The sequence below is a fragment of the Mugil cephalus genome, chromosome 7, assembly GCF_022458985.1.
Source record: "Mugil cephalus isolate CIBA_MC_2020 chromosome 7, CIBA_Mcephalus_1.1, whole genome shotgun sequence".
Lineage (NCBI taxonomy): Eukaryota > Metazoa > Chordata > Actinopteri > Mugiliformes > Mugilidae > Mugil > Mugil cephalus.
In genome coordinates, this window is record NC_061776.1 from 7,168,518 (window position 1) to 7,190,830 (window position 22,313).

Consider the following 22,313-nt stretch of genomic DNA (forward strand, 5'->3'; position numbering starts at 1 on the left):
CTCCATGTATAAAAACTACGCATCCTCTTTGAACAGGAAGTAGAAGTTATTGAGAAAAAAAAACAATGTCCTCATATGTGGACACTGATATTATTTCATTATTTATATTAAAAAGAACTCTCCAATGTGTGACAAAATATAAAACTGTTTATTTTAATACCTGAACATGGCTGTGCAAAGACAGACAAAACAATGAAGTCCCAATGTCCACAAGCGAGTACTTGCTAATTAGTTAAATTTGCACAACATATCAAACTAGAAAAGTTAATAAGCCTAAATACATAAATATTAACCTTTTCTTCCACTAGATGTCAGACTAAAGCGTCCACTAATGAGGACAATGGGTTTAAATGAAGCTAGCTGCAGAATAAGCTCCAATAAAACCTAAAAGTTGACGTCCTCATATGAGGACACAGGGTCTCAGGAGGATACGTCAAATTGTGACCAGTTCTTTTTTTTTTTTTTTAGTTTAGTGTTTTTAAAATGAAAAACAAAACATTGCACTGAATGACCTGAGTCTGATAACAGAGACTTGACTCTAATTTGACCCTGAAATCAATTTGTAATACTAGAGATGCACCTCACTGATATGTAATATTGGCTCATTTTTTTTTGAATAACACCAAAAAAGCGTATTTGTTTTTTAATTTATTGTGTTCTTTGTCTACTTTTAGGACTCGTGTGAATGTCTTCTGATGTTTTGAGTCATTTTATGGCGAAAATACAGAAAATTGTGAGGGGTGCAAAAGCAGATAACGTTATTATTTTAACATGTGTATCACCAAATGTATTGGTCTCCTATAGAGGAATTCATTTAAGGCATGTTTTACTTTACTACTTCCTCATGTATGAGTCTGTCTTTAAGGTAGTCGACACCTTCACTTCAGACCTTACATATATTGTAAATCTACCTTATCCCTTCTCCATATTGTAGTTCTATTATTTTGTCTTTATTGTTTTGTGGATATTTGACTGAGAGTCGTGACTTCACAGGTTGTGCTAAATTAAGATCTCACTCACAGACAGAACGTCAGGTCTTAAAAATTTGTCATCCTGTTGAAACAGGACGTGAAGAAGTAAAATCAAGCCACTCAGAGCTACTGTCTTACATTTTATTGTGACGGGGAGTCATAAAAATGGAGCAAACCTAAAATAAAAACAATACAAAAAAAAAAAAAAAAGACAGTGGATTTTACAAAGGGTGTGTGGGGGACAAACATTATGCAGCCTTCAAACAGTACGATGGAACAAGTTGGCACAGGACAGAAAACGGAGCGGGGGGGGGCGCGACGATGCAAATTTGGCTTCAAAATAATAAAATAAAATACAAAAAAAAAAAAAAAAGTAGAGGGAGGAGTAACGTCTTCATAACAAGATCCTTCATTTAAACGGCGACGACTCATGCTTTTTAAAAAAAATCACAGAGTTTTAGAATTCAGTAGCTTTATAACGACGCAGAGAGCGGATGCACATGTAACAGTTTCTATTTCTCACTTCATTCCTGTCTCTTTTCTATTTTTACATTAAAACAATCAAGTTTCAAGAATACACGTGTTATCTTTTTTAATTTTTTTTTTTTTGACTTTTTCCCCCCTCCTTTTTTTTTGTTAAAAACAAACTTCATCCCCCAGAACCACATTTTTGGGATTTTTTTTATTTTGTTTGTCTTGAGATTATTTTTCATACTAAAATATATTACTGTATCAATTCAAACTACAGTAATGTACACTACAATGTGTAATAAATAACCATAAAAGAAAATATAAAAATAAGACACATAAATATAAAAAAGTCTTCTAAAAACTAAACATGTATATTTATTTTATTTTTTTTTTTAATTCTGTGAAAAGGGTTCTAATACTGCCATTGTCGACAAACACATACAGAGAACTCAAAAATAAAATAAAATAGATAAAATAAACACTGTTCGGTAAAACCAAAAGAGACCACATTCACTAACGCTTGTTACCTGAAGTGCGGGACAGCTCGCCACAATTTCTTTTACTTATTTAAATTTGAAATTGGTTTAATTTTCTTTTAGTTTTATTTGTCCTGAGCCAACCTGACGGGGCACATTATCAAGTTTGAAGTTTTGAAACTCTCCCTGCGCGTTCAGGGATGTAAACATTTTATTCAACGTATTAAACGTCAACTCACGGAGAAACTGATTATCTGAAAGTTTCAAGGCATTTTTATATCCACAGGAAAGCTCGGTTTATTTCTCAGACGTCTTCTACACACTCGTATCCACTGAAAACATTTTAAGTTGCAAGTAAAGTTGCAGACTCTTCTTCTTCTTTTTAGTTTTTTTTACAAGGCTGTGACTTCCCCCCTTATCGTGAACATTTTATTTTGTAGAGACGACACAGAGCTGATTAGCTCATCAGTTAGTAAATTGGCAAATCATTCTCTCGTTTATGTTCATTTTTTTTTTTTTTATCATCATTTCCAAACTGACTTTGGGGAATTTTATGGCAATTAAAACATTTATGAGCCCACACGGAGCTCCATTTTCCGCTACTTTGTTTAATTGTTAGTGGAAACGATCAGATTTTCCAGTTTTCATGTGTGTCTGCTTCAAATCCTTAACAACAACAGCAACAATGACAACAACAGAGAAGGTCTAATTCCACAGGGAGTATTTTTCGGTCGGTGTGACATATTTGCTGTTCTGTGCAAGTCAACAAACATTAGTCAACATGGGTCTTGTGTCAGTAACAGAGGGACATAATACTGGCTACATGTGTGAAGAAGAAATAATAACACTGTTCAATGGCACTTTTAACAGCACAAAGGTCTTGCATAAGGCTGGAGGCATTGGGGTGGAGCAGGAAACAGCCCCGATCCTTCACATACAGTATGACTTCATATATATATATATTTATTTATTTATTTATAAGCTAATAATACTGAGGCTGAGAACGAAAGTCGACCAAAATAAGGAAAAGCTCGGTAAGAATGGGGGCGCCCGTGTTTCGGAGCCACAGCCGGAGGAGCCGGGCGTCGTCCGGAGACTCCGCCCGCCCGGGATCCGCCGGGTGGGCGAAACAGAGGCGCCCGATGCTGGCTTTGAGGTTGTGACTCCACCTTCCCTGATAGGACAAATTTGGTTATGGCGTACAGAAGCCGCATCCCGGACTCGCCCCCTCCCCTCCCCCTCTCCCCCTCCTTCCTTCCCTCTCCCCCTCCCTCCCCGAAGAATACTTTGTTTTCCTTAAGGCTAACAGTCAAACTGAAAGGTAATGCTAGCTAGCAAAGATTAACACTAACACAAACAACATGTGGCTAGCTAGTGTACACACATAACACTGAAGGGCATACGATGCATGAGGCATGTATCCATAGGTAAACCAGGAATACTGTAGTGCAGAGGTTTTTGTTCGTAGAACTCAATAAAATACTGATTTAGGAAAAATTCATTGGCAATAAAAAGGTATAGAAATCTTTCTCATCTTTACAGGTTAAAATGTTTTTTTTTTTTCTTGTTGTTTTTAAACGAGAACAGGATTAGTAACACTGACTGGGTGAAAAGAAACAAACAAAACCAAAAAAACAACCTGGGATGTCAGTAACGAGTCGAACAAGCCGATGGGTGAGTCCTACTTTTAAAATCTGTACTTCTATAAACAATTTAAACACTGATATTTTCATTTTCACAAATAAAAAGTCACCTTTTTTCAGTTTTTTTTTTCTTTTTTCTTTTTCAAGTTCAGGCACACCTGGGTTTTTGTACACAGTAGTGGACCGTTAAGATCAGGCAACTGCCGTGACTTTCTTCTGATGGCAAGATGCGGTTTTTAATGTGACTTCATTCACGGATGCGTTCTTATTTGGCGTTTGTCATGTCTTCCTCTGTAAGTTCGCTGCTGTCTGACCAGTCCCTGGAGCTTTTGTCTGTTTTCGCTTCACAGTCTACCACACTCGTGTCTTTTTCTTCGGTTCTCGCCCCCGGCGGGTGGTCCTCCCCCAGCTCCACCTCGACCACATCGCAAGCAAACTCGTCCACCTTCTCTTTTTCTGTCTCTTCCTCCTCCTCGTCTTCCTCGTCCTCCTCCTCCTCCTCCTCGTCGTCGTCGAAGTTGCCCTCGTAGATCTCGCACTCGCCGTCGTCCACCTGCACCACCCGGATGTCGTCCATGCACATGGCCTCGTCGTCCTCGTCTTCGTCCTCCTCGCTCTCCCTCTCGTCTGAGTCCAGCTGGGAGGTCTCGGTCCGGCTGCCGGGCTCCAGCTGGACCCTGCGGGGCCCCGCGCCCGAGTTGGGCCCGTCCTTCTTGCAGTAGGAGTAGCGGTGGTTCATGTGCTGGGAGTACGACCCCGAGTGCGAGAAACGCTTCCCGCACTTGTCGCACTGGTAGGGTTTCTCCCCGGAGTGCAGCCGCGAGTGTTCGATCAGGTGGTGTTTGTGTTTGAAAGCCTTCTTGCAGACGTTGCACTCGTGGGGCCGTTTTCCTGCAGATGAAACGAGATAAAGTCAGAGAAACGCTGATGTCCCTGATTTATAGATGACACATCTACTTTTTTTATAGGTTTTATAAATAAACCAGATTTCCTTTGCAGTTTTTCGTATGTTATCATCATGTGTGAAACTGTATTAATGAGGCAAAGAGACAAAGTGTTAGCGATGGGTTAAAAGAAAGAATTCTGATTCAAACTGATCTTTGATAAAAGCTGTTATCGATTCTCATCCCATAAGACTGTGCGGCAACATCAGTCCACTTACAAGGTCTAACATCTAAAACAGAAGCTTCTACTTTGCACAGTTGGGCCTGAAAGCTGATTAGATTTAAACGAGAGAAGACAAAAGACATATACAAGATGGGTAAATATTGTAGAAATACCACAAATCTCTGGCATCGACCTTTATCTTTGTGAAAATGGAGAAATGAATCCCACAGAGAGTTCAGTAAAGTCTTTCATAACTAAATTGTGTTGAAACTGAAACATCTCTAAATGAATTGAGATGAATCAGGACCTTGTGAAACTGAATTGAATTGACTCAGAGGATCTGGAGCCATAACCAGGCCTTCCAAGTTCACAGCCTCTTATCACGAAAATACAACACTCCAACAAACTAACCTCAGTCTCTTTTCCAAAAGGCTCTGTGACGTATGGTTTAAGGCTCATTTAAGGTTTAGTGGGACTTAGGGTGCAGGGGTCTGTAACAACATCCCCCAAACACTAGGTGGCGCTGCTGTGTTTCTACTTTGTACTTGATGCAGAAGCCTAAACTGCCTAATAGCTTGAACACTTCATTAAATCACAATCCTAAAATCTGCATCTTCCACACGGCACATGTTTAGTCTTCAACATTTGTTTTTTGTTTTTTTGTTTTGCTCAATCCGAAAGTTAAAAAATGCTTTAATCGACCATAATCAGGACAAATCACCGTTCTTCGAACACGGGTCTGTAACAAAGACGTCACCGATCTGATCTTCGAATAGGAAAAGCGTTTTAAAGTTTAGAAATCACAGCACGTGGCCAAGTAACTGCTATTCACTATAAAACCCAATAAACCCCACTGATAATGTGTGGATCTGGTTTTAAAGAGCACTGCAGTTAATCGTTTTAAGAAAGTCCCCTGAAGGATTTGAACTTAAAGCTCATGTGTGGGTACAGTATGGTTTGTGTGTTTTTAGGTGGATGAAATCATGGCTAAACCAACAAACACACACACACACACACACATCTCTGCACAGTAGTACACACAGATAAGTGCTAACAGACTTTAACAGAACCACATTCCAACGTGTCACCAGCCGGAGCTTCAGGGGAAAAAGATCCTTTTTAATTCAGCACACCAGCCTCTATAAATACTGACGGTGCGTTTACAGGCCAGGTGTCACATAAAAAGACGTATAAAATGATGTCACATCTCCGATGCTGGAGCGACCTTTAGGCAGAAACTTTTTTTTTTTTTTTTTTGAATTAAATAAGCAAAACGTCTTTACATTGCGCAAAAAATGTTATTGGCTACTTTCCACCTGAAGGCTCACCTGTGTGTTCGTATTTGTGCCTGAGCAGGGAGCTGCCCTTCTGGAAGACCTTGGAGCAAAGATCACAGGGGTAGATGCAGTTTTCCACCCGCCGCCTCTTTATCACTGCAGGCGAATCACAGTCTCTCTGCTCCTCTGTCGCTGTGACGGCTTCAGAGCTGCTCTCCAAAGGCTTCTCCTGCTGCAAATGGGTAAAAAAATTTAGCAATGTTTACAGATGAAAGAATTTCGTATGGCTAACGTTACTTCTCAGCTCTTAGCATCCAAGCTACATTACTGAAATGACCTAAAACTAACTGAAACTGAGGCTAATCCACTTTTCTATATCCATACTAGTTCATATGGATCATTGTCGAGTCCAATTGTCCATAATTTGATCTGATAATCCACATTTTTCATTGAGTATGCATTGACATGAATGCGTACTCTCTATGGTCTGGGTTGTTGCAACAGTGTCAAACTGATGGGAGTTTAAATACAAACAATCCCAGTTGAGGAACCAAGTCCAACTCTCATAAAACCCAATTCTAGATTGTGTTTATCCAAACCAACCTTATGGCCATTGAGCACGACAGTCTTGGCGCCGGTGGCGTTCCCGGCTGTAGTGGCGTAGGTGTATGTGAGCTGGGGGATGAGGATGGTGCGCTTCGTGGTGGTGTTGATGGCGCTGAGGCAGCCCACCGCTCCCACCGTGCCCTGGCCAGCAATGGCCAACAAGGTGGGTAGCTGCGCGGCGGTGACGATGTTGACGGGTCTCCCGGACTGAGGCGCGGTGACGTAGATAGTTTGACCCTTGAGCTGCTCCTTCCTCAAGCAGGTCAGGTTCAGAGGCTGCTCCTGCTGCTTGACGGGAGGTGTGGTTTTCGCGTCGTTTTCTAATGCTGCTGTGATATGTTTAGGAAGAGAGAGGTCCAGGGGCTCTGCCTGGGAGTCCGGGGCCTCCGGGTCCTCGGGTTCGCTTTTAACAATGACGAGGTCCCCGTTGCTGAGGTTGAGTGATGTGGAGCCTGACGGGGAGGCGCTGCCAGACTCTGATGAGGCTTTGTTGGATACTTCCTGGATGGTTTTATCTTCTTCTTCTACTGATGTGTCCTCTGAGTTTGCGGTTTCAGTCTTTTTGGAAACTGCCGCAGCGCGACAGTGGGATTTCCCCACGCTTTTACCCGAGTTCATCTTGATGAACCACTTTCTGACCACGTCCACCGGAATGCTGACGGACTCCGAGATCTTTGTCAGCTCTTGCTCGCTGGGGTTGGCGTTGGAGGCAAAGTAGGTCTTGAGGAGCGAGAGGAGGTCGTCCACGGGCGGCTCCTCCAGCGTCACCCCGGCCTCGCTTAGCAGAGCGGCAAACGACGGGTCCAGAGCGGCGGAGTCGACGGCCTCGCCGTTGGCCGCTTTGCGATGCTGGAGGAGGTGCAGCGCCTCCAGGTTGTCGGGACAGTCGTCACATAGTAAACATGTACTACTTTGTACTGGTGCACTGCTGCTGCTGCTGCTGCTGGGTTTTGGCATAGGGGCTGATTCTGAACTTTTAACACTTTCTGTCTGTGTGGCTTCCTCTTTCTCTGTATTTTTGATGGGCACAGGTTCTGGCTCAGCCTTAACGATGGTGAGGTCAGCCACCTCTGGGGTTTGGGGTTTGTCTGTTTTGGTCGGGGTAGGGGCTGCAGCGGCCGCGGTAGTCGTGGCGGCGGCCGTGGTCGTGACGGCAGGCGGGGGAGGAGGGTTATTTTTGACGACGAGCGACGTGGGCTGGGTAGTGGCAGTGGAGGCAGCCGTGGGGCCGATGCTGTAGTTGATGATGATCTTTGTGGTTCCATCGTGATCCACGAAGGCCGGTAGACTGATGATCTGTTGCTGTGGCTGCTGCAATACAATCCCCTGCTTCCCCTGCGTCGCCACCCCGTTGGCCGAACCCAACACCTGCCTGAGTACGTTTCCGTCCATCGCCACCTTCAGCACATTCTGCAAGTCATTTATGTTGATGCTGATGGGCAACATCAGGCCGACCGTCGGTACGACCATGGCCACGCCCTGAGGCACGGTCGCAGCGGGGACCACGGCCGGCTGCGTCGTCCCTCCGTTCACCACTCCATTACTGCCAGCGGAAGTCGCTGGTGCTGCCATCACAGGCTTGCACTCATACTCCACAGGTTCTGATTTGATCTGCGTGACGGGCAGCTGCTCCTGGAGGGGTTTACTTTCAGTTTTCTCTTTGAGAATCACACGGGCCGGTGCGATCACAACAGGTCTGCTCTGCGTCGTCGGCGGAGGGGGCTTGATCGATGTTCGGGCGACACCGTTAGGGGGGCCTGCACCCACGCACTTCTTGCTACTGATGTGGGAGCTGTAGGAGCCCGAGTGCGAGAATCGCTTCTTGCAGTTCGAGCATTCGTAGGGCTTCTCACCTAAAAGGGTCAGAGAGAAATGACAAAAACCTAAGTTAAGGACGATAAGTGGAAAAAAAAGCTTTGACATGGTGCACCTTATTGTTTTACCAAACCATTTTGTCACCAGTCAGAATTATGCAAATGTCTACCACATGGAAACACCGTCCACTAAATAACTCTTTGTAATACTGCGCTTGCAGCGTTGAGTGCTGGTATTATCTCTTAAACTGAGAGCGGTGAAGCCAAGAAGAGCTAGCCAGGGCTACACAATTACAATATATTATGATGCAGAGTTGTATGCTTACTTTTTTAAGTTGTAGTGCTGGTGCTAGCAAGCTAAAATTTTATTAGCGCACACAGCAGGTGGACAGTTAGTGAACGTGTTTATTGTCAAAATAAATTTGATACACATCTTGATACGACTTCCAGGACAAGAAAAAAAAGAGACAACAGTCATTGGCTGCGTTCATTAGCTCCTGTGTTTCTGCGTGGTCGCGCAATGCATTGTGGGCTTTGTTTACGTTGGTACTCCATTCACAAATCTGCCACTTCAAGGAGCGCCGGTAACTTTCACGGAGCAGTGTCGTGTCAGTAAGAGCAAAATGTCCCGGGACGTTCGGTTCAAAGTAACACAAACAGCAGCGAGTTTTTCGGTGTCTGTCCCTGTGTGGCCATCGCGCTGGTGCCGGTACCGGAGAAAAAAGCGTTATTTGTGTCGGTTGGACTCAAATAATTTTTTAAAGTTACGTTAAAAAATTAAATATCATTGGACGCAACTGTTTATTGTCTGAGCCGAAGAGAAAAAAAACCTGCTCCTTCAGACTCGCTAACATTAATGTTAACAAAGTGACAACAACAAAACACAACTGCAGCATCACGCGATGTAAACAAGCTTTCCAATTGCCCGCTAAGCCCACAATGCATTGCGCTTTTTGCTCATCACTAGGGATGTTCGATAATATTTTTTCTTTCAATCAAGTAATACCGAGGCTAAGATACCGATATCGATACTTTTAGATCTCTCTGTGTCTGAAAATGAAAATTTGTGAACGTAGTTATGAAAAACGTATTTATACCTCTGTATAAGAGCTAAACAAGCTGCTAAATATCAAACTTCTCTTTAATCAGAGCAATTTAAAAGAATCAGGTACAAATCAACAAGTCAAGTCAAAGTCAAACTAAGAACAGTCGCTCTGACTTGGATATGATTCTTTTTGGACCATATAGAGTCGTCTTCAGGTCACAGAACTTTAACTTTGACAAACAAGGTCTCAGTCTACATCCTCTATCAGTTCCCATTTGTACGTTTTTGTTAAGAAAACCTCCATCATAGAGGTCTGTCTCAGGTGTGGGGGCAGTTTCCTGCGCTCCCTCTCTCTCATGACACAGAGTCTGTAATCAATTCCAAAAAAAAAGCACAAAAAGCATAAGACTTCATATCAATATTTTGATGTGAAGAAATATAAAATGAGCTGCAGCCCACAAGTTGGGAATCACTGAACTAAAGCAATGGATGAGGAGTATCCAACCTAAACACTTATTTGGTACAGTTATCTATACTAAAACTTGTATTCGGACACATAATGACCTCAAGAAAAAAATACAAATGTTTTCCCCAAACAAATCAATTTACCTATAATTAGCTGGTAGAAGATAAAACCAGAACAACCTGTCTTGTAGAGATGTTTCATCCAAGTTCTTCAGTTCTAAACGACTGGTGGGGAGTATAAATGGTACCATTCAATGGTTCTAAACAGATCACAGTCTTTAATTTTCAAGAGGGCAACACCCTCAGATGTTCCTGTTTTATCCCCAACCCTCCACTGGTCTTTTTGAAGACGCTGTAGGAGTTATGTGGATTAAATATCTTTAAGAAACCCTACAAGTCCAGTTGGATTTGTTCCAGCCTTCTGTTATGTGACCTAGATGACTGTCAACCTTCACCTACACAGCTACCAATCAGAAGCAGTGATGTAACAGCCTCTTTTTTTGTGTGTGCGTGTGTGTGTGAATGCAGTATCTCACCGCTGTGAATGCGCAGGTGTTCCTTCAGGTGGTGTTTGTATTTGAAGGCCTTGGAACACTCGGTACACTTGAACTTGCGCGTCCCACCCGATCCTCCTCCCGATCCGCCTGAGCCTCCGGAGCCTGTTTTCAACTGGGACAAGTAATGCTGAGACAAAGAAGGACAACGGTCCGTACATAAATACATAAATAGCCTGCCTGATATTTTTATTTTCTTTGAATATCTGTTTTTTGTTTTGTTTTTGGGATCGACACCCACACCAGGTTTTTCTCCAGAGTTGCCGACATTTAGTGAGACCAGATTATAACAGATGTCTCTTTTGCAGGGACATATGCAGAAGCAACAGCAGAGGGAGAGGGACCTTGAATCCAGGACACTTGAAATGAGAGATACTTGTTTCCAGAGTCTGGGCATTGCTAGTACACGTGCATGAATGAGCCCAGGAAACCTAATGAACCTAGGTCAAGGTTGAGGGAGGTGAAGTTAATTTCGTAGGGCTGAGGCAAATCCTTTGGACACATTTGCAGTGTATTAGTCTGGATTCTTAGATGTGCCACTCTCTTTCTTTCTTTCTTTCTTTCTTTCTGTAATCTAAACTGTTGAATCCGAATGTTGACTTTGTATGAATAATAAATCAAACTGCGTTAAAGGAGATCCCAACATAAAAAGTCTGCACAAAGATTAAACAAACGATAAATTCACTCCTACAGAAACTGAGGTCCAAGAGAAAAGACTAAAATATCTTTTATGTCAGATTTCTTTTAGGAATGAATTGTTTCCTCAAGACTTTTTAAAGACCCTGAAGCCCTAAAGGAACTTGTTACTAAAGTATTAGACCTTGTGCTCCTGCTAAAATATGCGAGTCTGTGCCTCCCAGCTCAGAAATGTTACCTGCTCTCTGTTGAGGACTCTGTGATGGGTCATGTGCCTCTCCAGCTGCGAGCGGTAGGTGAAGGTGTAGCTGCACTGTGAGCAGCTGTAGTTGTCCTCGCTGGTCTCGTGACGATACTTGATGTGCTCCTTCAGCGAGGCGTTGCGCTTGTAGCCCCGGGAGCAGTAGGGGCAAGTGTGCAACTGGGAGAAGGAATCAGGCGTTCCTGTTAAAAAAGAAAAAAGAGGTATGTATAACTATAAATATATACTATAACCTTCCTGTAAGTGTTTTAAATTAAAAGTTCTACTTTATTGTGAAACATTTGGAGACCATGTATCTGTAGAACAACAATATATGATATTTGAAGGATGTCAACACAGAGACAAGATATTACAATAGAGGTTATGTATCGATGTTATGTATTGATGCTTAGGGGAAAAAAAAACATGGTGAAATTTATCAGTAAATACAGGAAAACCGGGGAAAAAGGGGATTATCAGATCAAATTAAGGATAATTGGACTCGACTATGATCCATATGAACTATTAAATAACGAACATTGACGTGTGACCAGAATTAAGTTCTCCTGGTATTTATATGGACATGATTTCAAGACAGGGAAATACTACACTGATACTAAAATATGACCTTTTGGTACTTTATACACCTCAGCTCCAACGGCTTTGTACTAGAGTACCACCTTATTTGGAAAAGTGGATTAGCCTCAGTTCATTTCAGTTATGGCCGTAACCACGGAGATTTCACTTGCTGTGTGGTCACGATCATACCCTCTATTACCATTTAACTTTTGTCTCAGTCTCTGTGAAGCAGTAGTTTGGAGGAGTTCAGTGTGTGTGTGTGTGTTGGATGTGTATATAAACGTTACCGTTTTCATCAGCGCCTCCGGTCTCTGCTGGACTCTGCTCGTCCTCGGGGGCTTCAGGATAGATGATGGCTGTGTCTCCCTGCTGGAGAATCTCTTCTACTAGAGCATCCTTCACAGCTGCCTCCTCTTCCTCTTCGGACACGCACTCTTCCTTCACTAAAAACACAGGATGCACAAAATGTAAGATTATTTTAGCAGCTGGAGCGTTTACAGGCTACTGTCTGGAAGTCGATCCATTAAAAAAAAGGGAAAGAAAAAGGTTATTTTATTGAGAGAATAGATTAAATAAACTTTTAATAGAGCTCCTGTAAAGTTGCTGCTGGTTTGAAGCTTCACCACTAGAGAGCGCCACACGACTTGCTAATAGTCCTCGTGTCTGTTACCATTTATCTCACATTTCTGCAAGGTCTTGAGTTTATATTTCTAAAATTAAACGGTGCACCGTCTTGGCAGCTTCCCCAAATTCAGAATTTTTCGCACGTTCCACATGGCTGATGTTTGCAACTTCCATTTCATGAAATGAGATGCTTACGAGAGGCTGGATGTTGGTCTGAATGCAGCCAAAAGTCAAAAGTACAAAGTGGAAATAAAGGAATCTGAATTCGGTTTCAGAAGTTTTTGACAGCTTGGCCAAACATTTGAAACTGTTCACCTCTAAAATACTAAAAAGGACATTTGATAAATTTGATACAGCTCCACTAACACGACTCCTGTGATATTTTCAGATGGTAAATTGATGATGATTAGGCCAAGGTTGGAAGGACAAAGCCAGTCGTACAGAAATGAGGTAGTCCTGCTTTCCCCAAACAGATATTTAAAGAAATATCCAGCTTATCTGAACTAACTGTCCTGATGAGATCTATTAGTGAAGTGAGTTCACTTGAAACAGCTGGTGTGCCGACAGTCTGCGTTTTCTCCGTAAGCATAATGAGCTTTTCAAAGAATAATAAAAGGCTCTGGGCTTGATTAAGATGTGGCACTTCAGAGGAACGTTACCCAGCAGGGATGCTGGTACTGGTGCTGGTACTGCTCTGACAGTCTGCCTCCTACGCAACACACACACTGTGTCATGAAACCAAAAAACTATTCAAATTAAACTACGAGACGCGGAGCAAAGGAAGTCACTAATTTACCCAGATCAAAATAAATATCTGAAAGCGCTCGTACAGTTTCAAAAGATGAAGTGCTATAGACCCCTTCACGGTTTGTAAACAATGTGGTGTTTTTTGAGGGGCGGGGCTTAGCTGGAGGCAAAACATCTCAAACAGTAGCTTGTTAACGGCGGTTAGCATATTTCAACGGACTGTTTTGACAAGAATGGATGAGGAAAACACATATTTTAGAGAATATACTAATACACTCACTCCCCAAGACGGTGAGTGTTTAGTGTGTTTAAAAAGTTGACTCTGACTGATGGGACTACATTCACCGACCCTTATAGGACGATTTGACCAAAGGACACAGAGGGGACGAAGTCTGGTCTGTCTTTATCAAGTGAAGCCTCTCCTACAAAGATATTACAAGACGTAAGTGGAACCACTGTGGAGGGAAACGTAGTAAATGAAACTTCTGCTTGGACCTGAAACATAAAACTAACATTGCGTTAGCTTGTGGTTCACGTTAGCATTAACATGTAACAAGGATCCCCCAAATGATGATTAACTTCACAATTTAGTCTGACCCATAACGTTATCCAGGCTGAAACTGATGATACATTACATATTAATCTTATCTGATAAGAAGTATGTGCACGTTGTTGATGATTGTCTACAATCCTTTCTTTTAATCACCAAAGCCAAACCAGAGTTGTCTGCGACTGGCAGTGGCTGGTATGTGACAAACCTTCAAGTCAGTGTTTTTGATTTTTCAGTTTTGGCTACAAAAATACAGCTAGACGACATTATCGTGGTTGAAAGTGACGGTGTTCACCTCAAGTTTCCCTCTGTTTTGCCTCCAGTTAACATTGTGACGTCACAATGACGTAGACCATGAAGGCGTCTATTAGCGTCATCAAGCTGCTGTTATGATCAGTTCTCATTCTCAAACTCATTTCAGAATAACGCTGCAAAGGCATCATCAAATAAGAGTGTCAATTCTTTAAACAATCTTTAAACCGACGATAGTCGATTAATGCTTTGTGTGAAACTGAAACCGTGCCAGCCTCTCAATAGAAACTCAAACCAATGAGACAGAAGCGTCAGTATTTGAAGTCAATACAAGTCGTCATTGCGTCTTATTTGTCACCTTTGCCACATTACTGTAATGCACTTTATATGGGGGTTAGTGGGTCTTCCATCAAGTAAATATGACCAAATTTCCCCCATTTTAGCCTCACTCATACATTTTAGGGTCTTTTTAAAATTCTTTTATTTGCTTTTAAATCCCTCAATGGTCTTGCACCATCCTGCCTATCTGAGATGTTGTGTCGATATTCACCCACCCGCTCTCTCAAGTCAGCTGATCGTGAATGTGCCAAAAACTAAATGCAAGCTCAGAGGTGACCATGTTTTCGCTGCGGTAGCCCCTAAAATGTGGAATGATCTGCCTCTGCACATTAGACAGGCTTCTTCTTTGTCTTGTTTTTAAATCTCTTCTTAAAACCCATCTTTTCTCCATGGCCTTTGATACCTGTAAGATGTTGAGTTTATTGTTTTGGTCTTATTGTATAGCTGTTTTTTTTTTTTTTTTTTTGGTAACAGATGTTTTATGTCTTTTTTGTCTAAGTGATTTTATTTGTATTTATAGTTGTTGTTATATCTCTTATTTATTGTCTTTTATTTACTCTTCTGTGCAGCACTTTGGGACCCTGTGGTTTTAAAGTGCTTTATAAATAAAGTGGGATTGGATATTATTCACACAACAACTCAACAAAGACTTGCTAGTTTTAAAAAGGCTGCTTTTTAAACTAGGGGTTGGTATTAACAAGGACTTCACGATAAAATACGTATCACGATACTTGAGTTACGATACGATAAATTATTGGGATATTATCATATTAATTGATTTAAATGCAACTTAAAATACACGTATATATGTACATCAGATGACAATGATAATTCATTGGACAAATTGAGTCAAAAAACAATATTAACTCAAATTATCCATTTCCAATTTATTGCACTTGTACAGATATAGTGGTGGTGGACGTGTGGACGTCGTTCATGTTCGGCCCAAAACATGACTTTTTGTTTTTCTATTCAAGTTAAAATATTAAGAAATTCAAAACCGATAGTGTATCGGAAGAAAAAAATATAGCGATACACTACCATGTCGATATTCCTTCCCACCCCTACTTTAAACTCTAACTCCGTTATCAGCAGAGTATTTGTTGCTCGTGATAACACCTGGAGTTGTGTTAAATACTGATGTCTACACTGGCAACAGCAGACAGAGAAGAAGAAGAGGGGCAGGGAGCTTACTTCTCTCTTGTTGAATAGAAACACTGATAAGAACGAGCGGAGAGGTGAAACCGTGACCGGCGTTGCCATGGTGACCAAGCATTTTTTTTTTTTTTTAAAAAGGGCAGGTGGGACCAGTGCCAAAGGCCACGCCTCTTCCAGCCGAGCCGTGTCGGGGACAGGTGCAGATGTGCAGTTATAGTGGTCACAGAAGAAGAAGAAGAAGAAATAGAAAGGCGTCATTTGTCCTGTGCTGTGTTTGTGTTGTGTGTGTCTTCATAAAGAGGGCGCGTCCAGGCCGGGTCCCGTTAAGCCTCATTTTAAACACTTCCCATGATCTCATCCGAAAAGCTTTCCAAATCTCTCTTTCCCCTGCGAGACGCACTCATCTACCTTTCAAGATTCCTCCTCCACCTCCTCCTCCTCCTCCTCCTACTCTCTTTGCTCGCTCCTTTGTCTCTTGCTGCCTCTTTCTTTCTTCACCTTCTGCCTTATCTCACTCCTTCCCTCCAAGTTATATTTGTACAGCTCAGGACTACGTGTAGCCTCTGACACCCTCGGTTCAGATAGAGGGAAAAAACCAAAACATTTTAACAGGAAAGACTGCAAAGCTCGGTGTAGAACTCTTCTGCTGTTGCACTCATCAGCCGCGGTGGAATCAGGGTTTAATAAATAAATGCGATTTGACAACAGCGGGGGAAACCGTAAACTATTTAGTCCTATTACATAACGACAGAAGTGATCACAGATATCTGGAGAGAACAAGTTTATATGAGCCGAGGCTGACTCACGCTTTACAGTTGGAAATAAATTATTCGCCACTGTGCTACCGACATCAGACGAAAGCCCTGTCGGCACGGGATTAGTTTTACCTGGTGACGTCACGCCCTACGCCTGTGTTTCATGTGGTGCATTGGCTCGGCATAAACACACTCTGTGCTTAACTCAAATCTACTGTGCATAGTTATGTCTCTTCCACTTCATTTTTTGACAGTTTTTGTTAATTCTACTTGATAATAAAAATATATTTTTATCCCTGGGAAGAAATTATGAACCCAGCTTTGTTGACGTACACATCAATGCTTGATTTAATGATTTCATCAGACTTTGCACCTACCATCTGTCCAAACTTGGACTCACAGCACATCCTTCATAACTCTTAAGTGACAAGAGGCAGGAAAAAGGTCATGAATCAAACAACAGTCTTGAAAAAGTAAAATCTCACGGCAAAAATCACAGAGATGCAGATTTGCGCTCGATCAGTTTGATCACAGTAACACTGTGTTACCAGAAATAACCAAGGTAGTTAAGTTTTACTTCACAAATTAAAGACATGGATGATTCGCACAGGAATAACATCCTGAGACCCTGCGTCCTCATATGGGGACATAAAATTTTGAGTTTGTGGCAGCTTGTTCTACTTCACTTAAACCTTTTTCCTCATAAATAGTTAGTGTAAAAACATGACAGCAGTTGAAACTTGCTTATTCGTGTTTATCAAGTTATCTAATTTAATATAACACACAAATTCTTTCAATAGTAACGAGCTATAATTAATTGGGGGTATGTGTGTGACATCACAGCCAGCAAAGTCTCCATGGTTACGGCCACTGTGTGGCAAAAAGTGATAGTTGATCATGGAGATTAGCAGCATTAGTTTGAATCATAGGCTTTAATAGCATCTAAACTGTAGAATGAATTTAATTAATGGTGAACAGCTGTTGACTGACTGAACCAACAGATTTGAAAAGCAGTCAGAGATATATTTTATATTTTTACAGATATCTGCCAAAGAAAAGAGAAGTAAATGGATCGCTGCATTACGAAGAAACATCTGGAACCCAGACACAGAAACCTGGTGTTGTGGTTCACATTTAGTGTCAGGTAATGTTAATTTATGCTGTATGTTTTGATGAAGTCAGACCTTAAGTTACATTCTGGAGGGCTGTCACATAAGTTTGTGGATGTTGTTGTTCAATTCCAAAAATAAATGACAATAAAACAATAAACTGAATATTTGTGATCACTCCTCGTTGTCCTTTTAACGCTACAGTATTGTATGGTTAACGTTACTTCTCAGTAAAGCTCTTAGCGTTAGCGTCTTTCATTTAGCTACATTTATCATAACTGAAATGAACTAAAACTAACTTAAATTGACTGAAACTGAGGCTAATCCACTTTCTACTAGTCCAACAATTGTCCTTAATTTGATCTGATAATCCACATTTTTCCTGGTCTCGCTGTATTTACTGTTTATTATTTCAACATGTTTTTGCCACTCAGGGGGCGTCACCCTCCATTAGCAAGTACAGGATGACGGGACTTGCAATTTGCAATTCTACTTATGCACAGCAATGTTCAGACGTGAAAATTAACATATTTTCCTACATATTGGTGACTTTATTTAGTGAAATAATCCCAGTGTCCACACACGAGGACATATTTTTCATCCAAAAACTACTTCCTGTTCAAAGGCGATGCTCAGTTTTTATAGTTCTTAGGTCCTACTGACCCCAAATAAAGAGAAAATGGGAAATTAAATGCCAAACAAAAGCTCAGGTCGACCTCCTATTCTTTACCAAAGATCAAGTGATTATTAGTCACTGATCAAAACGAAAGTTGACTAAACAGGTTGTGATGCACTGATTTGCCTTTGCAGGAAAACATTTGCGTGTACGCACGTCACCTTCCCCTGTACCCTTCAACCATCGCCTCCCGTCGCTCTCCGTCCTCCTTCCTCCTCTTTGTGTTGAACGGTTACTGTCATCTCCCTCCATCACCCCTTCTCCCAGCCCTCCTCCCCCCTCCTCTCTTGATTCACCTCTCTGCATATTTTCCCACCACACTCAACAATTACACTTAATGCCTCCTAAAAAAAAAAAAGCTGCACATTAATGACAACCAGGACCCTGACACACACACACACATATGCACACATGTGGAATATCAGACTGCAATGAAAACAGGAAATCATGTGGTGCACACACACACACACACACACACACTCTGCACAGACACAAACACCCTGTGCACTGCACTCGTGTACCTTTGCCAGGACCTGTCACTGGGAGTCCGTGGTGAATTTATAAGGCAGGATGGATTGGAGCTGCAGTGCGGCCCAGACTGCAGGGGGAGCAGCCCACACTAATCTCTCACCAGAGGACCAACTCAACACCAGCTGCTCTCGCCTCAGACGGGAGAGGGAAGAAAAGGAGCGAAAGTCAGACAATCCAGAAATATCAAGCGCGGCCTTTGAAGAGTTCCCACCGTGGCTCTGCAGCGCTGCAACATTTCAGGACTTTTTCCACGACTTCCCTCCAACACCAGTCAGAAGCTCCTACACACTCACACACACACTCACACACACGTGAAAACCCCCCTTCCTGGTTTGTTAATGTTTTTCTAAAGGAGTGAACGCAGCGGCTTCCGCTGCAGGTGCAGCTGAAGAACAACAGGTAACGCCATAAACGCCTCACTCAATCCAGTGTGTTACATCACTTCATTTCTTTAATGTCCTCAAGGAACAAACCCGCTTCGGTGACTTCATCACTTCTCTGGGAGGAATAGTATTTGCAGATTGACTAAATTGAGGCTGTAAATGCAGACACAAGTTTACCTTCCTGCATTATTGCCATGAAAGTCACATGACGTTAGCGGTCAAGGGTCAAAAACAGCAGCACAGAAATGCAAAAAATCCTTAAGCTCAACACTGAATATTACACTTTCTGGACAGTTCCCAAAAGAAAACAACTATTTTCTTATTTTACAAATTAAAACAGAGGAAGACATTAATTAATTACAGGAATGGACCCGTAGCTGGTCATTGTCCAAGAGCTGAAGATTTTAATATAAAGCAGAGAAAAGACCACGGCCATGCGAAGAACAACAATTAAAAACACAGCAATTGTTTTCTTTGTCGCAGCCACAACATTAAAACCACTGACAGGAGACGTGAATAACATTTAAACCATCTTGTGACAATTCAGTGTTCTGCTGGGAAACTTTTCAACCTGGCTTTCATTCATGTGGATGATACTTAGACATGTAGCTCCCACCTAGACCAGACCAGACCAGACCCCCCCACCCCATAACAATGACACTCTATGACACTTTGTGGAGCAGCCATCCCCATCAGGATGCAGCCACTGACACAATAACGCAAACAACACAAGGTGTTGACTTGGCTTCCAAATTCACTAGACCTCAAACTGATCAAGTATCTGTGGGATGATCCACAGAGGCCCCTCCCCTCAACCCACAGGACCCAAAGACCCTCCCACTAACACCACAGGACACGCTCAGAAGACCCATGTCCATGTCACAAGGGAGACCTACACAATGTGAGGAAGATGGTCATAATGTTATGCCAGACTGGTGTATAATCATCACTGGTTTGCAGGAATGTGGAAAAACTTTTATTTGTATCAGCGGTTCAGACTGGATGTTTGTGAGAGCCTAGCAGCGATGTGGAAAGTTCATAAAATCTGATGAATTGACGACGAGTGACCTGAGCTGATAGAGGACTTGGAAAGTCTGTGAAAAAAAAAAAAGGTTGGATGACAAGAACAAAAATATTTCCCTGGAAATATTTTTAGGTTGGGCTACTTTCACTCAAAAACTTGAGATGGGGAGACACAAAATACATACATATGAAAGGGTTACCTTGGCAACCAGAGCCTGGAACATCCCCTAGCAACCAAGAAAGACATGGACGACAAGTGTGACGCTCTAAATGTGAATGGACAGTTGGGAGATGATAATTCACAGTTTAATTCATAGGTCTTCAACAGGGGGTCCACAACCCCTAGAGGGTCCGTGGAGGTACTGCAGGGGGGGACACAAAATCTTGAAAAAATTAGAAATTTATATATATATTTGTTTCAAGTTTCCCTTCTTTAAATCCACATTAACATGAATCCAACATATCTTAATAAAGGGACAAATGAAGGCGGGAGGCAACGTCTTTCAGGCAGCGCCACAATATTAGCAAAGGAGAAGGTAACAGCGCAGCTAAGCTCTCAGCTCTCATCAACATCCATTCATCCAAAGTTAGCAAAGTTAGCGTGCTTCTCATCAGGGTCAGACATCTCACTAAACATATCTCAGGTATGTTTAAAGTTGAAACTTGAACCTGTCAACACACACATGCACACACACACACACACACCAGTTAGGCGTGTTTATGTTTGCGGCAGTAGCACGACCACTCTACCGCTGCACATGTTTGAAATAAAAAAAAAAAATATTTGTACATGTGTATTATCTGAGTAGCTTAATACTGAATGCAAAATGATAATAATGATGTATCTTTATAAACAGAACTAGACTGAGTTTAATATAGAACCCCTGGTTTAAGTTACTAGGTTAGGCCTCTAGTTATATGTCTGACAAGTTTACTACGGCCTCCAATAAAAGTTACAACCAGCTCTTTATTTGGTATCAGACGAAGATAACGCACTACGTGCACGGCGTCACCTCCTGGTTCACTTAGAGACAAAGGCTCAACGAGTTAGAAAAGTTTACTTTGTCCCAAAAAGTTGAGCGTGTGACGCTAAAGCTGAGATTTACTGCACAACAACAACAACAAGCTCGGCAAATCTTCCTCGGATAGTTAAAAACCGACCGAAGTCAGAGGAGAGGCTTTTTTACAAAGTATCTGCAGTTGGATACTGAAGACGGAGCAGAGGGAACAAAGACATAAGAAGGGAAAATAAAAAGCTGAAAGCAGAAGAATGAAAGGAGGTGTGAAGGGATCAGTGGCTGCAGAGAAGCAGCGAGTGTGGAGGGGAGAAAAGGCTCGGGCCGAGCGAGGGGAGAGAAACAAAGTGAGCAGCCCTCGCGAGCGCCGCTCTCTCCATGTAAGGCTTTATTCAGCAACAATGAAACCAGCCCAGAGAGCAATATCTCCGAGTGTCACATTCTCGCCGTCTCCATGGTTTTAGTATTTCCTGCTTGGCTGTAACTAGCTGCCGCCGAGATGAAGGCGGACGCCTGCGTAGGCTGAGCTGTTCGCAGGGAATCGAGGATTAAAAGGGCATTGAGTATCGGCGTAAACACGAGCCAATCAACCTCTCCTCTGAATGCACACTCTCGCAGGTTCTGGCTCTGCTTGTTAAATCTTGTGGCACTTTGCTTGTGTTTTTGTTTGCAGGCATAAAGAGTTTTTTTTTTTGTGAACATGTGCAGGAGCTGATCTGGCAAACTTACTTATTTACTTACTTACTTACTGGAGGGTATCTGCTGGAGGTTTATTCTCAAAGAGTTTAGAAATACAACTGAAACAACAAGATGACAACACAGAGCTGAAGAACTTCCTGCAGCTGGAGAAACTTCTGCAACTATTTTAAGTTAAATGCGAGTGAGATACGATGACTAAACTTGTTCCGTGCAGCGCAGAGAAACAAGCAGACACCGTCCCAGCATGTGACTGTCGGAGTCAGCCTCTCCACAACAACGGACGCTGACACTTCCAGATGCAGGACGAGGGAAACCTGCATCTGGAAGGACCCCACCCCCCCAGCACACACACTCTCTGTCCCCCTCCCCTCAGGCAAGAGGCTGTGGAGTATGAAGAGCAGGACCACCAGACTGTTAAATACTGATGGAGCTGTGTGACATGCACAACTCATGCTGCTTTGTTACTGTTTTTATTTATGTTTCTACTTTATTTGTAACTTTGTTGCTTCTGTGTGGTCGCGAATGACAAATAAAAATGAATCCTTGACTCATTTCTCTAATATCTC

The 22,313-nt window shown here is 42.2% G+C and overlaps 1 protein-coding gene across 4 annotated transcripts in view; it reads right to left on the minus strand.

Moving 5' to 3' along the window:
• Positions 1 to 1,098: 1,098 nt before the first annotated feature.
• The window catches only part of zeb1a (zinc finger E-box binding homeobox 1a), a 79,089-nt gene continuing 57,874 nt past the window's right edge, over positions 1,099 to 22,313 (minus strand). For 2 of the 4 annotated variants that reach the window (XM_047589089.1, XM_047589092.1), the window contains exons 3-8: positions 12,173 to 12,328; positions 11,304 to 11,509; positions 10,412 to 10,559; positions 6,549 to 8,404; positions 5,997 to 6,177; positions 1,099 to 4,452 (exon numbers count right to left, since the gene is read on the minus strand). In XM_047589089.1, the coding sequence (XP_047445045.1) occupies positions 3,827 to 4,452; positions 5,997 to 6,177; positions 6,549 to 8,404; positions 10,412 to 10,559; positions 11,304 to 11,509; positions 12,173 to 12,328 (3,173 nt within the window). In that variant the 3' untranslated portion in view covers positions 1,099 to 3,826. The remainder of the gene's footprint in view (positions 4,453 to 5,996; positions 6,178 to 6,548; positions 8,405 to 10,411; positions 10,560 to 11,303; positions 11,510 to 12,172; positions 12,329 to 22,313) is intronic. The other 2 variants (XM_047589091.1, XM_047589090.1) reach the window with 2 other exon arrangements.